The sequence below is a fragment of the Festucalex cinctus genome, chromosome 13 (assembly GCF_051991245.1).
Source record: "Festucalex cinctus isolate MCC-2025b chromosome 13, RoL_Fcin_1.0, whole genome shotgun sequence".
In the NCBI taxonomy this organism is placed as follows: domain Eukaryota; kingdom Metazoa; phylum Chordata; class Actinopteri; order Syngnathiformes; family Syngnathidae; genus Festucalex; species Festucalex cinctus.
In genome coordinates, this window is record NC_135423.1 from 6,508,844 (window position 1) to 6,528,485 (window position 19,642).

The 19,642-nt window shown below is 38.9% G+C and overlaps 2 protein-coding genes across 6 annotated transcripts in view; both read right to left on the reverse strand.

Moving 5' to 3' along the window:
* arhgap32a (Rho GTPase activating protein 32a) overlaps positions 1 to 5,231 on the reverse strand; it is a 28,520-nt gene extending 23,289 nt beyond the window's left edge. For both annotated transcript variants that reach the window (XM_077541556.1, XM_077541557.1), the window contains exon 1: positions 4,824 to 5,231. The gene's annotated coding sequence lies outside the window, so the exon portion shown is untranslated. The remainder of the gene's footprint in view (positions 1 to 4,823) is intronic.
* Positions 5,232 to 6,842: 1,611 nt separating this feature from the next.
* Positions 6,843 to 19,642, reverse strand: part of igsf9ba (immunoglobulin superfamily, member 9Ba) — a 71,359-nt gene continuing 58,559 nt past the window's right edge. For 3 of the 4 annotated variants that reach the window (XM_077540964.1, XM_077540965.1, XM_077540963.1), the window contains 2 exons: positions 15,476 to 15,609; positions 6,843 to 13,947 (listed from right to left, as the gene is read on the reverse strand). In XM_077540964.1, coding sequence (XP_077397090.1) covers positions 13,745 to 13,947; positions 15,476 to 15,609 — 337 coding nt within the window. In that variant the 3' untranslated portion in view covers positions 6,843 to 13,744. Of the gene's footprint in view, positions 13,948 to 15,475; positions 15,610 to 18,556; positions 18,600 to 19,642 lie in introns of those variants that run through there. The other variant, XM_077540966.1, reaches the window with a different exon arrangement.

A 19,642-nucleotide genomic window follows, 5' to 3' on the forward strand; every position in this document is an offset into this window, starting at 1 on the left:
TTGTTTCTGATTAAGTCAAGTTAGTTCCACACCTCTTGATGTTATGCGAATCAAGTGTTAAACTCTTATTTGCGTCTGCGCTTTTGGGATCCAACCCCCAGAACATAACACAATGTTCCCATTAAATGTAATAGACAATAGCTTAGCATCAACACGAGCACAAAGCTAGCCGGTTTTGGTGCACTTCAGGTTATTTATTTATTTTTTTCCCTATGTTGAGTGAATGTCACTAGGTGGACTTTTGTAACCTTACACACCTTACTTTGGCTTTTACCATAAATCCACACCTTTTTGGCATGAGGAAATACTATTAATTGGGGTCAATAATTTATCCTAAAGCAGTACATTTGTGAACCGGAACTGGGGCTGAATGTTTTTGAAAAAAAAATCTAATTGTGTTCCGCCCATCCATCCATTATCTGAACTGCTCATCCTCACAAGGGTCACACCCTCAATCACAAGCTGTTAGTAAAGTAACTTAACTTGCTTAACACTTTCACTTGCCGTCTTTTCAGCAATCACTTCAACAACTTCAAAAATTCTACTAAACAAATGAGACATAAAGCTACGTCAGTAAGTCATGAGCCGGATTACAACAACAATGCAAGCATCTGTGGCTATACCACTCCAACTTTTTGTATTTCATGAAACTAACAATGACATGTAGGTATGAGATATGATTCATTATTCAGCCCCAATATGACCTTCTGTAGCTCCTCGAATGTGATACCAAATGTCTCTCTGCAGCTAATAGCTGACCGATATACTCTCTCCATGATTACTGCTCCTCTCTTTATGTACTGTAAACAAACAGAAGGAATGCATTGACCCAGTGAAACCAGACTCCCTAATTGCCCTCTATACAATCTTCCCATAACTAGCTTTGCACTGAATGCTTGGCGACAAACAATGAGCAAGAGCATGGGGGCACAAAAAGCACTAAGAGGTCGTCAGACTCGTCACTAATCAACATTGAAACGTCGGGAGTGGACTCATGGCGAGTGCACTTTCCCACCAGGAACGCCGCTGGCTGGCCTCGAGCCTCGCTGGTCGGCTGGCTGTTGACGGACTTCCACAAAGCCTGATGACTCAGCAGAATGCAAGCAGGCGGACGGGACCAGAATGCAATTCATTTTGTACTATCTCCTCTGTAACAAGCGCTGTAAATACCTTCGACGCGTAGTTTGAATTAAAGGCACAGGCCTCACCCTTGGGCTTATCTTTATTGACAATATCTTGACTGCGTGAGTGGAATTACAGCGCATTCCATGTTGGAAAAATGTGGCATACAAGTCTCATACTTGGCCTTGTATATTGCAGCATCACGCGTGGAGGACATGCTGTATTCTGCAATGTGAAGGCTAACTGCATGTGCTAAGAATGCTAAGATTTTAAACAAGTCCTGCAGGCTAAAATAATGAGGTCATCTACTTCTCTGGGCAAAACATTTAGCTTACCTGTCAGGCCAAATAAGATAAAACTATCAAAATAGAAACACACTGTTCTGAATGACATAATCATTCGTCAATATGTTTAGCATAGTGTTGCTCTCATGGAGCGATCGTGGGTATAAAAAGTCCTGATCAAATGGCAAGTTTTTGCGAACTTAACAAAATGAGGTCACGATAAATCATTTCAAACCCTTTTCCACCATATAAGAGTAAGTAAAAATGAGCAGCTGTGGTCATAATTAACCAATCACATTCAACAAATGTTGCATAGGAGTCTGCACACAACTACCATTTAAAGTTCCTTTGCCCAAATAAATTTTTAGATGTTCTAGTCAGCTTTTCGTAACGTGCTTGTTAGTAGAACGATTGTGCTAACATAGACTGTTACTTCGAACTGTTTTTTATTCCCTCCACCTTGCAAAAGCCGCCGCCTCATACACTGTGACTATTGTGTTCTTTGGTGATGAACAGTGTTGTGCTTTGCGCCAAATATACTTTCTGGAATGATGCCCAAAGCGTTCAACCTTAGTTTCATCAAAACAGAACAAATTCTCCCAAAAACATGTGGCAAAAAAAATGTTATGCTCCGTTGAAACAAAGGTCGAACTTGTTGGCCACGCTCACGAAAACCTGGCAGATGAACAGGGGTGTGTAGACTTTTTGCATCCACTGTCGGAAGGCAACCAAAACAGCTGTCAGAATGATGCGGTGCATTGTGCAGTTTTACAATAGGGCAAATTATTTAAAAAAATTTAAAAAAAGCCTAAACTGTTCACCTTGATAAAGTCAGACATGAAAAACAAAGCACACGCTTAGTGACACGTTATAGTATCTTCTGCAGCACAGCTCACGCTGCCGTGGTGTTCTGCTGGTTCAGACGTCGCCGCAGTAAATAAGACAGTCTACCTGAAAGGAGCGCTTTGAGGTACCAACACTTAAAAGGTGCAGTTTTTTTTTTAAGCTGCATAAAGAGAGACGTCTATCTGATGGCCTACATGGCAAAAAATAGGACAAGCCTACTCCATGCGGGCTGTTTATGGAACATGCTTCAGCTGCTCCTGTCTTGACAGGACAAATGGCTGCCTACATATTTTCTCAGGGTAAACATGAGGGGGATGAGCCTGATTAGTCACGGTAACGTTTCCCTACATCCCACCACAAAACGTCGCCAAATGGTCATCGATATACTGCATAGTGATGTAATCCGTGTAGGCGTCTACAAGAGTCTTAGTAAAAGTTGCCTTTGTGGGCTATTTTTAGCATCGCAGGATTAAATTGTCATCCTGGGTGAGAGACGGGCGTGTTGATTAAATATTTGTGGCTTTATTGTCGACAATTTAATCAGAGCGTGCTTAATCGGCGTGCTCTCTGGCCCCGGTGTGGCGGCGAGGAGATTGAGCCGCTGTGTGAGACGACATCAAGTTAATCTGGCAGATTTGAAGAAGATTACGTGATCATACGAATCCCCCCCCACCCCAACTCTCCCCAACAAGTGCACTTTAAAAATGGCTGACAAGGAGGAGGGGCAGCCCAGACGCCGCCTCAGGCAGATTGAGAGAGTCAAAAAGGTTCCTGGGAGGCTAATTTCCCTCCTCTTGCCACCTCATCCTCAGTCTGAAGTCGTCAGTGTGGACGGGAGGGGTCACCATGGCAACCGGCGGCCTCCTCTCCACCGCTGGTGACTGCATTCCACGGTGCAACAATGCACTCTCACTGAATCACTGCGAGCTTCTAATTCGCCGTACATCACCTACAGCCACTGTGCTCAATAGTGAGCACGATTCGCACTTCATGAACTCACATTTGACTGCATTTCCTTGATTGATGATGGCGAATGTTTTGACAATTGATCAATTGGGATGGGAGCACAGGAGGAAGTGTGAACCAGTAATGTATTTTGGGGCTCCACATAGCTGTATTGTTCTGCGTTATTTTTGTATTGAACGACAAAAACATGTCACGATTGTCAAGGAAGAAGTGAATTGCCACCAAGAGAAAAAAACGGGCAACAATGAAGAGAATGGGTGGCTTTTGACAATGATCTGTCAACCCATTCACTGACTGCACCTGTGCATTTCAGCGACGGGACTCTCCGGCCAATTTAGAGAACACTCATGAATCGCTCATCTACTGCCATTGCCAGACCATCTGTGGAGCCGTGAACTGTCCAGCTACCAAAACGACACAGTCTTCATACTTCTACGTTTGTCCTAGCGTACAAAAATAAGATGGTGGTGGATGAGAATAGTGGTTAATCTAGCTAGTTTTAAAAGAGCCATATCAGGAACCCGGAACAAGGGCTGTGTTGGGAAGTTACCAAAATGTTATGAACAACAATGCATAGACAACTGTGTGCACTGCTAACGACCAAAAAAAATATGTATGGTATAGTCATTTAATCCTAAATACAGATACTACTACTATATTTGAAGCGCTGAAGCGCTACCTGAATCTAATAAACTTTAAAAAATAAAATAAAATAATCCCATGAGGCTTACTTTATTCCAAAACAAGACATTCTTTCAAATTAACAGTTCAGAAATTCCACAAACATAAAGTGATTATGAATCACTCACTGGTTTGGTCCGTAACATTTGGAATGGAATGGACTGAATAGGAAAACATGTTGATCATTGTTTTCCAAAATAAAAGCAGATGTTTGCAAATGTCAGATTTTGCTTTCATGGAGCAATACAGACATGTTGGAAAATTTACAGATGAGAGGCTGAATATTTAAGTTAACGATTCATTCACTATCTAAATAGTTGTCGATTAATTTGATAACTGTCCTCAAGTAATCAATTATTGTTACAACTCTAGACAAAATACAAATACAAAAATTTGGACAAACCATAATGTGTTAGTGAGCAAAATATTTGTTCACCATACTTCACAAGTTGTAATCTGACCACAGTTTGATAACACGTTTGCTACTTGTGCACTACCTGTTCATAATAGTAATAGTATTCTTTCGTTTGTCGTTTTATGTGCTGAAATATTGGTCCAAATTTCCAAGCCCCCATGTTCATAAGTAGGGTTGTGTACTAGAAAGCACTGCTGTCCATATTAGAACACTCAAACATAATATAATACTAGGGGGTAAAATCAAACATTTACAAGAAAAGTGTTGCATTATATTGCTTTAGGTGTCAACTGGTCGTTAGCAGCTAACTGGGGTAACTTCTCCCAAGGTGGACTCTGACCTGGAGCAGCAACCAACGCAACAGCTGTGTGTCCTCCCCACCCACTCACCACTCACTCACCTTGCCACACTTGCTGCTGCTGCTTCTGCAGTATGTATCTATGTGTGTATCGACTATATATGCAGTACGTTTGTGTTACGTGATGTTAGGATGAGGGCGTCCTCCATACCTGCTGCGGCCGGGTGTCCTCAGCTGGTCTAAGCCGCCGAAGGGAACAGCTCCTCGCCATCCACCACCAGCATGCTGTCCGCATGGTACTGCATCGACACCTGACTTGCACGCGACTATCCTGACCGCTGAGGTAGACGTCCAAAATGTTAATTTAAAAGAAAAAAGAAAATTAAGAACGCAGAGGAGCTCCTGCCTGACTACGGAGGGTTCTTCTCTTCTCTGTGCGTCTCACTGCACTCTGGCACGGGAGCGCGCACGACACCGCCTCCGTGCCCGCGCCTCGGACGGATGGCGTTAGCGCGGGTGGTGTTTCCCACGCCGAGTCACTGCCAAGGCACCAGGCTATGAAGGGAAGTAGAAGAAGGTGTAGGAGAGTGCGTGGGGGGGCTGTGTTTCGTAAGGGTCCACACAGAACAGAAGGAAGCCCCCCCCCTCCCTTTACCCAGCACATGCGCGTTCGCTTATGTAAGCGAGTGTGTGTAGGTGGGAGGCAGCGCTCATGCTAATACCAACCGTAATATTCAAATTGGTTGTAGTTTTAGATGTCATGCTTGAATAATATACCTTTTAACAAATAAATACATATATAATTTCCTCAAGGCTTATTCATTTGACCACAGTATAGTAATACATCGCAATCAGAAAGAAAAAAAAAAACGCAATTAGCTAGCTACTAGCAGGTATCGGATTCTACTTCCTGGGTCATGTGACACCTGACACGTTTTCTCCCAGGACACCTGTTGCTGGGCAGAGTTAGGAAGGGATCGGCCACAAGTGCCCCATTGACCAATGGGAAAAAAAAAAGAAAAAAAAACATCGGCAGGTGTAGTCACGCCCACTCTTTCCTAACCTGAAAGTCAAAGACAAGCATAAAAACGCTCCAACGGTTTGTTTCCTTTACTACTTTATTGTTGAAATAAGATATTTTTTTTCTTTTTTTGTTACCTTTTTTGTCATCTTAGTGTCCTGTCTTTATTTTTAGGCTCTAATACTTATAATGTTGAGGCATTGTGTTAACAGGAAAAAACATCAAGATATTATTCCTTAAACCAAACTAAACGGTTAAAATGGCTGTCATTAGACAACAACACATTTTATACAGTAATACATATACAACATGGAGGAATTAATCTGTATGTTTCCATTTTTTTATGGTATGGCAGTAGGAGCCTCTTTCCTTAATCACACTTTTTTTTTCTCCAAACATTTTCATTGTTACAATGTTAAGGCAAGCAAGTGCATGTTAATTAAGAAGGAGACAATGTCCCTAAGTTCGTTTCAATGTTTATCTAGTGGATTAACAGGTGGTTACCCCAGGTGTATATGCAAATGCTTTTTGTGTATTTGTTTCCCAGCATGCCTTTGGGCTCGAGAATTGGAGTAAGAGCACAAAGGTCAATCTCTTTCAACTTGTTTTTCTTGTTCCACCTAAACCTCCCTGCAATTAGTATTTCCTTTTGGGAAATAAAATATTAAACATTAACTACAAACATATGTTTGCATATCTGAATGTAAGCTATTTGAATTAATATTTAGCTTTTAATGTGATTAAATGTGTGCTGTTTGACTGGAGGACATGTGGGCAAAAATGCACAACACTTACACCCTGTGTCTAGCATGTGAACTACACTCTTTATGGACACAAGAATCAAAATATACCTCTAACAATTAATCAAACAATCGAAGGTTGGACTAGACACCTCAGTTGCTTCATTATCCAAACGCATACTTCCAACTTTGTTGGGCCTCTTTGTTCTGTGTGCGGTTTAAAGTGTGCGTCCAATACTTAAGCTCACCTAAAAAAAAAATTGGTTACTGAAAATGCAATAATCTCTCAGTGAAATAAAAGTGGTTTCATGTTCATTTTGTTGAGCTCAAGCACAACTTGTTTTCAGTCAATAGAAAAAAAAAAAAAAAGTCTTAACTGTATTCTCATTTCAACATCATATGCTCCAATTTACACCAGTAGCAAAACAAAACAATGTACAGCTTTATATAATGAAAATACAACAGGGGAGACCTCTTTTGTCTTTTTTATTATATCAAAATACAAAAATTTGAGAGAAAAATTCCTTATGGGACTAAGCGTTGGACATGATATGGTGACATGAATGTGTTCATATTCTCGCAGGCACGCAGCATGTGGCGAGGATGAGCTGAGATGGTGCGCTCATGCCGCCGTAACCACCGCCTGTGGCGCTTTTTCTCCCCTTTAAAAAGGCCGGGGTTGGAACCAGGCCAGAGTGAGTGAGTTTTTTTTTTTTTTTTTTACATTGTAGCTTGTTTGTGTTTCTTTCACACACTCACCCACACACCCCAACACACAAAAGAACATGACTTTACAGATGCCACTTGACAGCGGTGTGAAAAGTAATACAAATATCATACATAAGGCTTTGGTACAGCACCATACAGTATGAGTTAATTGCTCACAATGTGTCCATGTTAAACCTGATGACAGGACGGAACGACAAAATAAACTGGTTCATTGCGCTGAGATATTTACAAATGTGGATTTTGCACCCAAACACAGAATGTAAACATGTACAGCACAGAGTTGGTGGATGAATGGAGAATGGAAAAATGTACACGTTCTTTCCTTTGAAGCACTACGTAGCTTGCTTGCTTGATTATGAGCATTTTACGCTAAATTGTTAAACAATGTAGTGCTTTTTTTTATTGTAGTCTACAATAATAATAATAATGATGATAATAATAATAATACATTCTAGTTCCTCAGTGCTGGTACACATGAAAAAATGGAGAATATATAAAATACTACATATTATTCTAGGTTTCTGTCCATCAACAACCAGCTCAGATGTCGGTGAATGATTGCTAAATGTTTGTATTGTCTCTACATGCAAGATTAATACAATAAAAAGAATTCTTAAAAGTATCACCCCAACAGGAGCTAGTAAAGCAGAGAAGTTGTGACCAAAACAAAACAATAAACGGAGCTAACAGTACGTCCAAAGCAGCCCTCTTTAACACTGTACGTTTCTTTTTGAGAATGCAAGAAAAACAAAAAAGAAAGAAAAAAAAAAGATCTCGGAAGACGAAATCCATTCCTAAAAGTAGAGGATGTGTGAGCTTTGCGTGTACAAATGTGGCTACCTGGTACAGTACTACAAGGAATACAAGACCCTTTGCACCGTGACGTCACACCACTGCGTCCTGCAGTTACTTTCACTTATGCTTATCACGAAATATTACGTATAAAAAAAAAATGAGAAGGGGTGTGCCATCTTTGTTGGGATGTTGAATGGGGTTAAAAATGTTTGAAAGGCTCTCTTCTGCCAATGCTTTATCACAGTTTGCCAAGCGTGGTGCACTCAAATTGTGGTGCGTAATGATGCGCTAGCCTAGTATAACAATCGTCGCTAATCATTGCCATCATGTCTGCATGATTAAATCATTAAAATGCATTTGTTATAGTGGACATGAAAAGTCTACACGCATCTGTTCAAATGCCAGATTTTTATTGTATAAAATCAGACCAAGATAATTAATATGTCCTGTAGAACTCAATTGAAAGAAAAAATTATTTCAGTTTGTTTTTATTTTCCCCTCTCAAGAATATATAGTTTTAGGGCTGTGCAATTCATCGAAATTCAATTACAATTTCAACTAGACTATGTGCAATTTTTGGAGAAATTGCGTGGGAATGCTGAAAGCTGAATGCTAATAGCTGAATGCTAAGATATGAATGCATTTTTTAAGCTAGTTGAAATTTGAACAGTGTAAATCAGAAGTATTATGTGTATTGTTACGTGGCAAAAAAGTGTGGAGAATAAAAATCACAATAACATAACTGGGAATGCTTCCCACAATTATTACACTCCACAATTAAAAAATCAGCATAGTCGTTACAAAAAAAGATTATTAATACTAATTTCGAATTGTTTAAATTTATACATTTGCACCTTTTTATTTAAAAATAACAAAATTTAATCAATTTTGTTTCATCCAAAAGGAACTTGCATGCTTACTAGTGTTTCAAAGAATTTTGTCTTAATCATTTTTACGTGTAAACATTTTCTTGTTTTGTTCCAAAAAAAATAAATGATCGTCCTAATCGTGATTTCAAGTATTACCAACATAATCGTTAATTCATATGTTCTTAATAATCGAGCAGCCCTAGTTTAAAGTGTTCAAATGAGTTTTATGGAATGGGTGGATTATTATTATTATTAATAATTTTTTTTTATGTGACAAAAGCCTACCATTTAAACAAGGGTGTGTAGAGTTTTTCTATCCACTGCATTTCTGAAGAGAGGGGGTGTTACAAATCTTTTGGGAAGTTGGAGTGTTGAAGGAGGCTTCATTATTTATTTATTTCTTATTAATGTATTTATTTTTACAAAGCCTGCTTTAAAATTTGACAAGTACTGCTTCCCAAACTGTTGGCTATTTCCACGAGGAACGTGCGTGGATGAAAAAGCTTGGCAAAGCCTGCATTTGCAGAAGTGGCGTGACATCAACGTGAAAAGGTCCCGTTTGCCGGTTGGATGTGTGTCGAGAGACGCCCCTGCAGTGGTGTGCTTTGAGGAACAAAAAAATGCCGCTAACTTGAGATGGTGCACCGAACTAGTGATTGCCCTCATTTAGGCTGGGTTCACACTCTCAATATCAGCACTACTTTTTCGAGAGGGTACCTTGGAAGCACAGACACGCACACGCACACACACGCTATACAAACATGTTGAGGTCATTTGAAGGTCACAAATCTAATTGGGTCTTTTTTTTTCCCAGAGGTTTCCGAAGAGTACACAACTATTTTTTTTTTCCAGTATGGTCTATCACCACCATCGTAATCAGCACGGCTATGATAAGAGAGACGGCTCTAGTTTTAGCAGGACTCCCCCACCCCCAACCCGAAAAAACAAACAAACAAACAAAAAAAGAGGTTGTAGTTTTCTACTCTACAGCACCACAAAGTTTTGAACGTAGCACCAAGTCGTAATGCTGAGAAGCCGCTAAACACGCTCGGAAACGCTACGTATTGTACACCGCTTCGGCCCAGGGAGCTAACGTTTGTTAGCTTTGGTCTTCGGAGCTTCCTTTTTTCTTTTTTCTTTTTTTTTTTTTTTAACGCTGTGTCTGTTTCTGTATTTCTGTATATGGAGTCATGCTGGCGATTTCTCGGCTTCGGAGGTAGTATCGGAGCCGTAACGCAGGTGGCGTGCGTTTTAAGGGTTTTCCAGGAGCACTTGCTTCTCTCGCCCTGTTGAAAGCAATGGCGCGATCCGACATGTTATTTGTTATTTTCAAATAGATAGTAGCAATATCCCGATTTACTGTGACATAGGGCTGGTTGAATTTGGATTTATTTATCAAAATGACTTTTTTTTTTTTTTTTCTAATGAAAGTTTGTGTTTATATTTGCCAGCAACATATAGAACATTGAACGCTCTTCCACTAGATTCCAATTTCTGCAATAGGGTTCCAATAAACAGGCCAAAATGTCACCTTTGAGAGTAAATTGAAACAAGATCATCTTTCTGTGACTTTTTTTTTTTTTTTTTTTTTTGCTTATGTCTGGTGACATTTTTCAATCAATAAAGGTTGGGGGAAAACTGGCTGAAGCTAGTTTATAAAAGCAGTCAGTGTTTTGTCAATCATATTTGGTGACTTTTTCAACCCATTTAGCGACTTTACTGCTGTGAAAAATTGTTTTGCATATGACTAGAAAATAGAAGGGAATTGTTAAATTTTAGCAAAATATGTCATCATTTATAATTTAAAAAAAAGCCCTTGTTATCTTGAAAGAAAAAAAGTACTAGTATTTTATTTCTGTGAAAGTTGATGCAAATTAATGGTGGGAAATTCAATGAAAAAAACAACAACAACAAATTGCAACTGGAAAAAAAACTTTCAAAAGCTTGTTTGGTAGTAGTAGAAGTCAAGTAAGGGGGGAAAAAACATACAGCTAAACTTATAAATAATGTCATGGTTTGCAAAAAGGGAAACATTTGTTCAAATTTTTAGACCATATCGCCCCAGCCCTACTGTCACAGCTCTGTTGCAGGAATTTTGCAGGGTCTGCGTGAAAGCGGCGATATAAGTCTGTGTCTAAAGCTTAACATTTTTACAGGATAAAATATACAAGCAGAAGCAACACACGCATATTAGTACGTTCACTCCTCTGGGGGTAAAATCATGTGCGCTAAAAGCATGACAAACGAGGCACCTTAAAATATTTCCACTTTAAAGCCGTACTGTAAGCATATACTGTTTTGTTTAATATATATGTATATAATCTAATTTCTCTCTACGTCTCCTGTCATTTTTGTACATCCTCATTACAAGGTCTTTCCGTAAAACACGGTTTCTCTTTACAAATACGATACATGTACAGTACATAACAAATATAGATCTTTTTTTTTTTTTTGTTCTTCTTAAATCACCATCTCTTATACCGATTTGCGTGGGTGCTAACTTTTGGGCAACCATCAACTTTGACTTATTTGTGGCAAAATCCTTGTCATATTTGCATGATTGAAAAAGCATTTCAAACAAAACTGAGCTTGTAAAGGGGCTGAACAGTACTGAACAATTAGGCCTGGATGCAGGCTACACATTTAAAAAAAAGAAAAAAAAAGAAAAGAAAAAGTCAGCGGTCATTCAATGCACTGCGACATCGGGACATTCATTTCCTGTACAGCGAAAAACATACATTCATTATCGGCTAGTGTCAGAAAAATCCACAAACATACAGAGTAGTAGCTAGAAAGTAATATACATTTGTTAAACAGTCGTGGTGTTGGTTGGGGTTGAGTACAGTGGACCTTCGGGACTCGGACGCATGTCAAATGTCGTGATTTTTTTTTACATTTATTTTATTTTTTTATGTGTTTTCTTTGGCCTTTTTTGTGCGTGTCCATAATGATAAGCCACAGAGGCAAAAGACGTTGGCAACGATAGAAGTTTTGTTTATTTACTGCACCTTATGTGACCAAACCATTATTTTGGGGGCATGGTTACACCTGTAACTATGACTAATTTAGTTTGAATATGACTTAAAATAGTATGTGTGTATTATGATGGTGAAATTTTCATCTTCTAGAAAAGATTCAAGTGATGATTCAAAACCTGAACGATGCAACAGTTGTTCAATTTGGACTTCAACCTCAAATTTTTTGAAAAAACGTCTTGAAAGTAACAAAAATGTATGTATTTATATCCATCATTATATATCATATATCAACATGTGAGCATAATGAAGATTATGAGGCACAAGATAAAGTTGTTGCTAAAACTGAGCCGCTATTGTTCTTTGCTAGCAAACAGCCATCCTGCTTGTTTCCACATTTCCAGAAGCTTAAACATAGACATACACAGCAGGGAGCCTAATGCTAGCTTTAATTGCTAGTGCTAGCTGCTAGTGAACCACAATCCAGCTAGCTTCTCTGTTTCTACATTTCCAGGGAGCTACGATTACATGGATGTACACAAGATCTTAGCATTAGGCTACTATAGAATAGATTAGTCCAAACTTGTCCACTGGAATATAAATCATTGTTAATGACGCCATCTTGGTTGGTGCTGCTATTTTGGTTAGTAACAAGCTATGCAGTTAAGTCTTGATATGTTTTTCTAATTATGTCTATCAACTGCAGTTAATAAAACTGGAATTGAGACGGTGAACAGATTTTGTTGAACGTTTGAGCTTTCCAGTCATTTCTATCATTTCTTATAATGGTGAAAAATAACTTTAGTAACTGCTCTAATTTAATATATTTTGACTGCATTTGACTCCCGAGGGTCCACTGTATTGTATTCATTGCTTTTAGCACTTTCCAGCTTTATGAGGCATTGTATGCTTGCTAAGTTCCTCTTTAACATGCAGCACCTTTATTCCGTCTGCATGAACTTTTATTTATTAGTTTATTTATTTGCCTTTTTTTCCCCCCTTTTGGTAGCCCTGTGCATTTCGCGCCTACTCGGAAATGTGCAGCCGAAACTATTTAAAAGAAAAAAAGAAAAAAAAAAGCCAACAAACAAAACAAACAGGAGTCATGCTTCCTCTCTGGCAAAACAGAACAACAGTAGTATTGGAGTCCTCCCCGGCGATACTAATGTGAGAAGGCGACGGAAAAGGCAAGTTTAAGCTAGAAAAAAGACGAGCGCAAAGGCAAAAAAAGGCACCTCCAGATGTGCCACGCATCACAAGTGAAATTCATCCTACTCCACATTTTACGATTGGTCACCCTGTTCGTCTGAAACCCCCCGTCGACCGTCGGTGAGTCCGATCTCATAACATCGACACATTAAGACACAGTCTCAGTGGATAGTACCGCTAAATAAACACAAGCTAATCGCGAGAACCAAACGCTAGCTAACGTGTCAAAAAAAAAAAAAAGCACATTGCGCGATCCAAACCTTATTAGCTTCTTTTTTTCTCCATATGTAAAAAGGTCAAGTACGTACAGTATACCACAAGAATTACAGCAACTCTGCGTTTACTCTGAGGTATATTTGGTGGTAAGAACCCTGTGTTTAAATACTGACACTATTTGTATTGTAGGAAAGTCGGTGATTGGACGCACCGGGCATAACAGTACACTGTATCACTGGAAAAACATATGGCCCTCCGCCCGCCCTCTCCCATGTAAGTGGGGGGAAAAAAAACAAAACAAAAAACTTCTTTATTACTGTAGAAAGGAACTTCACTCCCTTGTTTTGACTATTTATATACATTATATCTTTTCAAGTGAGATCAGAGAAGCCAAACCAATTGTTCACATACTCACGTCGACTCCTCGGTTAAACCCCCCCCCATCAGCTCGAGAGATGATAAGAAAGCTATCGGCTTGATACTAAGATCGGGATGTGGTGGGGGTGGGGGTGGTGCGCAGCGGACTCGGACTGAGGTGGCCTTAAATTGAGTTTCAATGGCTTGGCAGGCTCCTGGGGTCAGCGGAGGGTCCCGTAATTGGGGCCCTCCGAGTCAGCGCCGGTCAGGATGCCCGTCTGGTCGTCCTCGGAGCGCCTGCGATGCAGCAAGGAGGTCAAATAGCGATAGGGGTTCCTCTTGGTTTGCCTTTTCCTCGTCCTGCCGAGCACCTCGTCCGGGTGGGGTGTCTGACGTGGCTGCTGGGTCTGAGAGGGAGACGCACCTGAGGGGGGTTGTTGGGTGGGGGTGGGGGAGCACATGGCACTATCAGTTCTGTTACTACAATGTTCTTTTCTTTACCGTTGACTCAACAGGCACCTATTTGGTTTGTTTTAGCAGTTAGCACCTAGTCGTCTAGACATCTAACAGCAACACGTCTTCTTTCGCGAAGATCATGTGTTCAAGTCATGTAATTCATGTATGTACGTTCTATTTAATGTTGCGTCGTAGCTTGCCCAGATAATTTGTCCAAGTTGTTGTTTCACTTTGCTCCATTTGGTGTTTAGTTTTAGTTTTAGCTTTACTTGTCGATCATGTGTTAGTTGGCACCAGGGTTGTTATAGTTTTGGAATTTTATTTTGTTTTTATTTCGTTTTGAGTTTTTTTGTTTGTGTTTTTCAAGTTAGTTAGTTTTAGTTTTCAGGGTGGTTTTGTTAGTTTTTTATTAGTTTTAGTTTTTTAATAAATGCTTAATTTTAGTTTAGTTTTAATTAGTTTCAGTATTAGTTTCATTTTTTTTATGTGTATTACTTGTGTGCAATATTCAAAACCCACCAGGCAAGCGACATCATCTGAAGGTGCTTTTCTATTGGCTGATGCTAGATGACGTCACTTCTGTGTGACACACTTTCAAATGTCTTTATTCCGGTTAATATCAAAATAAATCTACTTCAAATCACATTTAAAATCATCCCCAAAGGCTCATGCATTCAATTAATTACCAAAGACTAAAACAAGACAATTCTGCGATAATTATGGTTAGTTTTAGTTAGTATTGTAAACATAAACTGTAGCTTCAGTTAGTTTTAGTTTTTTAAGAAGCATTTCCGTTGTTATTTTATTTCATTAACGAAATTGTTTTTTTAATTTTATTTTTTTCCGTTAGTTTTAGTTAAAGGCACAGTATTCCGTTTTTACTCAGGAAAATGCACTGTATAAATACAGGATGGATAGCCATGAACTCCTTCTCAATCTATACCTCTGGGCTTCTGTTAATGTGTAGAGGTGATTTTTTTCCTAAATTGAATTCTCTTTATATATTTAGAAATTATTCTTATTAGTAGTATTATAGCATATATATATATATATATATATATATATATATATATATATATATATATATATATATATATATATATATATATATATATATATATATATATATATATATATATATATATATATATATAAAATATAGTATTTAATTCCACATTTATTTTAACTTTTATAGTTTTATTTCCATTTCTATATTTTTTTTATTTTTTAATTTATTGTATTTTTTATATCCGTTTTTATTTATTTATTTAATCTATTTTTAATTTTGTGAGTTTTGGTCCTCCATACTGGAATGTTTGCATAGCAATTTGCAGGTTATTTTTATTGTTGATTTCAACACTGATCTGGTCTCCAAGTCAGTTAGCTCAGGACGCACTGTCTCCTCAAGTTAGCTGAGATAAACTCCAAATGTTCCCCCATGACTTTAAACACGGCAATTAAGTCTAGACAACGCAGAAATGGAAATGAAAACATACCGGTTCGCCTCACGGAGGTCGCGTTGTTGTTGTTGTTGGTGGCCACTCCCTTGGCTTTCGTGATACAGTGGTGTAGCAGTGCTGGTAGACTCTCAGACCCAGCAGCATCATCACTAGCCCCACCTAGGGGGTCCCTGAAGAGAGCAGACAGAAAAGAGAGAGAGAGAGGTACAGCACACAGCGTCACCCCGCATTAATCCAACACTCCATCCCACAGTCGAGTGAAAGTACAGAATAATGGCGGCACACCGGTTGCACTGCTACTGAGCGGTGTCTGAAAACTCCACATACTATATTAGCACTGATGGATGATAAGCGTTAGACACAATGAGAAGACAGAGAAAAACAATTGACACACTTGAAGCAGTCATTACTTGAAGGAATCGATTCCTACAGTCACTTGCTTTGTTATAAAAATCTACTTGCAGCATAATTCTGTTGCTGATACAAACATTGAATTGCAGTTTGGTTCCTGTTCATAAAATCGGCTGAAGGTTTCCGTCAGTGCATAATGACTGCTTCAGAAAGGCAAAATTGGTCACTTTTCCTTTTGATGAAAAAAAAACACATAAAAAATAATGAATAGGCCTTTTGTCTATAATAAGAACGGACGGGGGGCGAATTGAGGCAAATTAGCCAATATATTTTGATTTCATGAGTGACACACCTCTATTGTATTAGATCATTGGAATTGTATTTATTAAAAGATTTGAAATGGGAAAGAAAAAAAGAAATGTCTACTCTAGTGAAATCACAACATGGGGGCCGGCATCTTGTTGGCGTACAAATGGCTGATTAAAACTGTGTTTTTGCTTAATCATCTCCAGTCAGTATTCTGCTTAATGACCATCCTGGTCACCCAGCACGGTGTGCCTAAATTAATACCACACAAAACAAAATGATTTCATGTTTTCACTGGACACATCATCGATAGACAAAAGTGGGAAAAAAATATGTAAATCCCTAGAGCCAGGCTAATGACTTCTCCAAGAGCTAATTGGTGTCTGGATTCAACCAATCGAGAGTTCAATCAAGTTGAACAACAAAACAAAAACTTTTGAGTTTGATATTCTCAAGAAGCACTGCCAGATGTGAACCCTGCCTGGCACAAAAGAGCGCTTGCAGATGACCTACTTGCTTGAATCTTCAAGCTTAAAAGACTCGATTGTAAGACGGATTGTGTACACATGGAGAAAGTTCAGCAAAGTTGTCACGATCCATAGCTGTGGCCTATCAGTAAAGATAACTGAAATCGCATAGTGCAGAATGCTCAATGACATTTCAAGATGTCAGCTAATGACTTACAGACAACTTTGGCACATACCAACATGGAAGAAGAAAAAAAGGCCATCTCGGGAGAGAGAGCAATTCAATGACATCTCAAGAATATTGCTAAATTGATGTTTTCCCAGGTTGAATTTTGTGTGGTATTAGTTTAAGAAAACTGTTTTAATTTTTTGGTGACTCTATTGAAAATCAGATCAGATCTTTTGAACTGCAGAAATCCACCTGGCAACTAGTCCAGCCCTCAATTTATCTGCAGCCAAATTTAAAGGGATACTTGACTCATTGAACAATTTTCAGCAGTTAAAACTTCATATTTTGTTCAGAATTAATTTGATAACTTCATTATTTGACATTTACAATTAATACCTTTACAAACTATTTTTTCCTCTTGTTGTCGACTGATGATGACATCAGCTCACCTGTTTCCTGGGGTTGGTGAGCAAACTGGGCCATGATTGGTCGTTACCTACTTCCTCAGCACAGGTGATGTCGTCATCATCAGTTGACAGCAAGTAGAAAAATTTCCTTTTTAAAGGTATTAATTGTAGATTAAAAATAATTAAGTCACCACATTAATTATAGACAAAATATTACTTCTTTACTGCTGAAAATGGCTCAATCAGTCAAGTATCCCTTTAACACGCACAGCTCAAAGTCAGCTGTAGTCTGCATCTTTAGCGTAATAATAAAAAAAAAAAAATATCCTGTTCCTATCCTGTTCTGCTCTGATTGTCCATTTTTACACTTTATGGGACAAGAACAAATTATAAGCCAACAAAATGGCTACCCCCCATGTTCCTAAAATGCCAACCCTTGGAATACAACAAATACACCTTTAATAAGTACATTTCCAGTCTTGGCAAAACAAAAACAAAAAAGATCCAGTTTGTGAATTTTCACTTATTTAGAGTTGAAAATGTTGTTGCTTCCCTCATAGACAGATGCAACAAGCTCAAATTTAAATTGAGGCTCAAAGGGGAGCCAAGGGTCAAGTTGAGGAGCCCCACAAATGATCAATTGATCTTTTTTTAGTGATGGCATCCATCGCTTGCTGCTGTGGAGAGAGAGCGAGAAGCATTAGCAGAGAGAGGGGAAGACAAATCTGGGGGGTTTGCGGCGTGCTGGCTTCAAAAGCAGCACGCTTTCCAAATAGACATGAACACGGTTACAGCACACGTTGATCGACATGAACACTGCGGCACAAGAAGGCTTCACCATGCCGACGAGAAGAGATGGCAGGAAGAGGAAAATGGCCGTTAAGTCACATGAAAGGGAAAAGGAGGAGGATGGCCATTAAAAAAAAACAAAAAAAAACGCTCACATGACGGAAGGAAAGAACGCAAAAGCACAAATGTGATAGAGAAGTCAACTTTTTCTTCTTGTTTGCTCGTATAGAGAGAAGTTTAGAGAAATGCATGCATGGCATTTTGAACATGGAACAAATCTTTAAAGGGGAATACTCCTTTCTATCATTCGAGTGCATCCTCTATTGATTCAAGGCTGCTTTTTTTTCTTTTCTTTTTTTCTTTTTTTTTTTTAGTAGTAGTATTTCTGTAAACATGTCAAGCAAAGCCACTCGCAAGCCTTAATGGCCGCAGTAGGCTTACGTTGCCTTTAGCGCTACCACTGACAAATGCGGCCGTGATGATGACAATATTACCATGAATGTCGCTCACTTGAATCCAGCACAGAGGCACCACCGTCCCAAAGCGATTCCCCTTTAAAGGAGAGAGTGATTCGAGCCCTCCACCTGCTGACACCCCCTCCCCTCTCAAACATGGGTCCGACCCTTACCTATTGCGGCGTGGGGGGCCGGGTCACAACGCTGCCCAGATAGCTGAGATCAATCAAAGACAAATCAGGTAAGACCCTCGCCCGCTAGCAAACAGCGCTCTTATACACTGCTACTGCACTTCCCCAGAAGTGGGGACCATTGACGCACGCACCAGCCAGGCCTCGCTTGATGGTTGGCGAGAGGGGACACGAAAAGCATGGGGCATACATACTGCACATTTTGTATTTATTTGCCGCATATGGGATTGCTGATATATTAATGGTGAAAAAAAAAAAAGATGCACTTGAAGGAACAGTTCGCTTTAACTACTTGGATAGTTAATTCATTATGAATACTAAAATTAAGCAACAATTATAACAACTTCAGGGGCTCCTTTATGAGCACAATTAACATTTACATGGTCACGCAGCAAAACAAAGCATGATCAGCTACTAATTTTCATTGTTTTTATTTTTATGACCTTTAAATTTTTCCAATGAAATTATTGTTTTTCACTACTGTGTTAGCATAACTTAGTAAGAGACTACAATGTATTTCAGCTGACATAAATACGAATGGAATGCTGTTGTAAATCAAGCACATCTGTTTACATTACTTTGGTCAACTACAGACATGTGACCAAATCTGAAAGTATACAGTATGCAGTACTCCACAGTAAATTTGACTATATTTAGAGTGGGACCAAATAGACTCAGTTTTAGAGTGACACACTTGGAAGAAAGTAAAATAAAGAATTGTCACTCACTCACGACCTTCAGCTTTAGAGGCAGCTGATCTAATCATTGAGCCACGCAGCTTAGTATATCACTCATGTCAGCTGTAATCATCGTAACTCCAAGAGACCAAAACGTGGTCTCCTCTTGGAGATAAGCAAACAGTAGGAGGGGCATAGCTCAGGTTGTAGTGTGGCAGTCTCCCAAACTGAAGGTCGTGAGTTTGTTCCTCAACCCTTGAGTGACTTTTGTTTATAATTTTTTTAATTCTTTATTTTACTCTCTTTCAAAGTGTAAATATTTGGTCAAATTTTTTAAATTTAGTGTGTTCTTTGCTTGTTTTTAAAATTAGTCCACGTTTCATCCGTCATT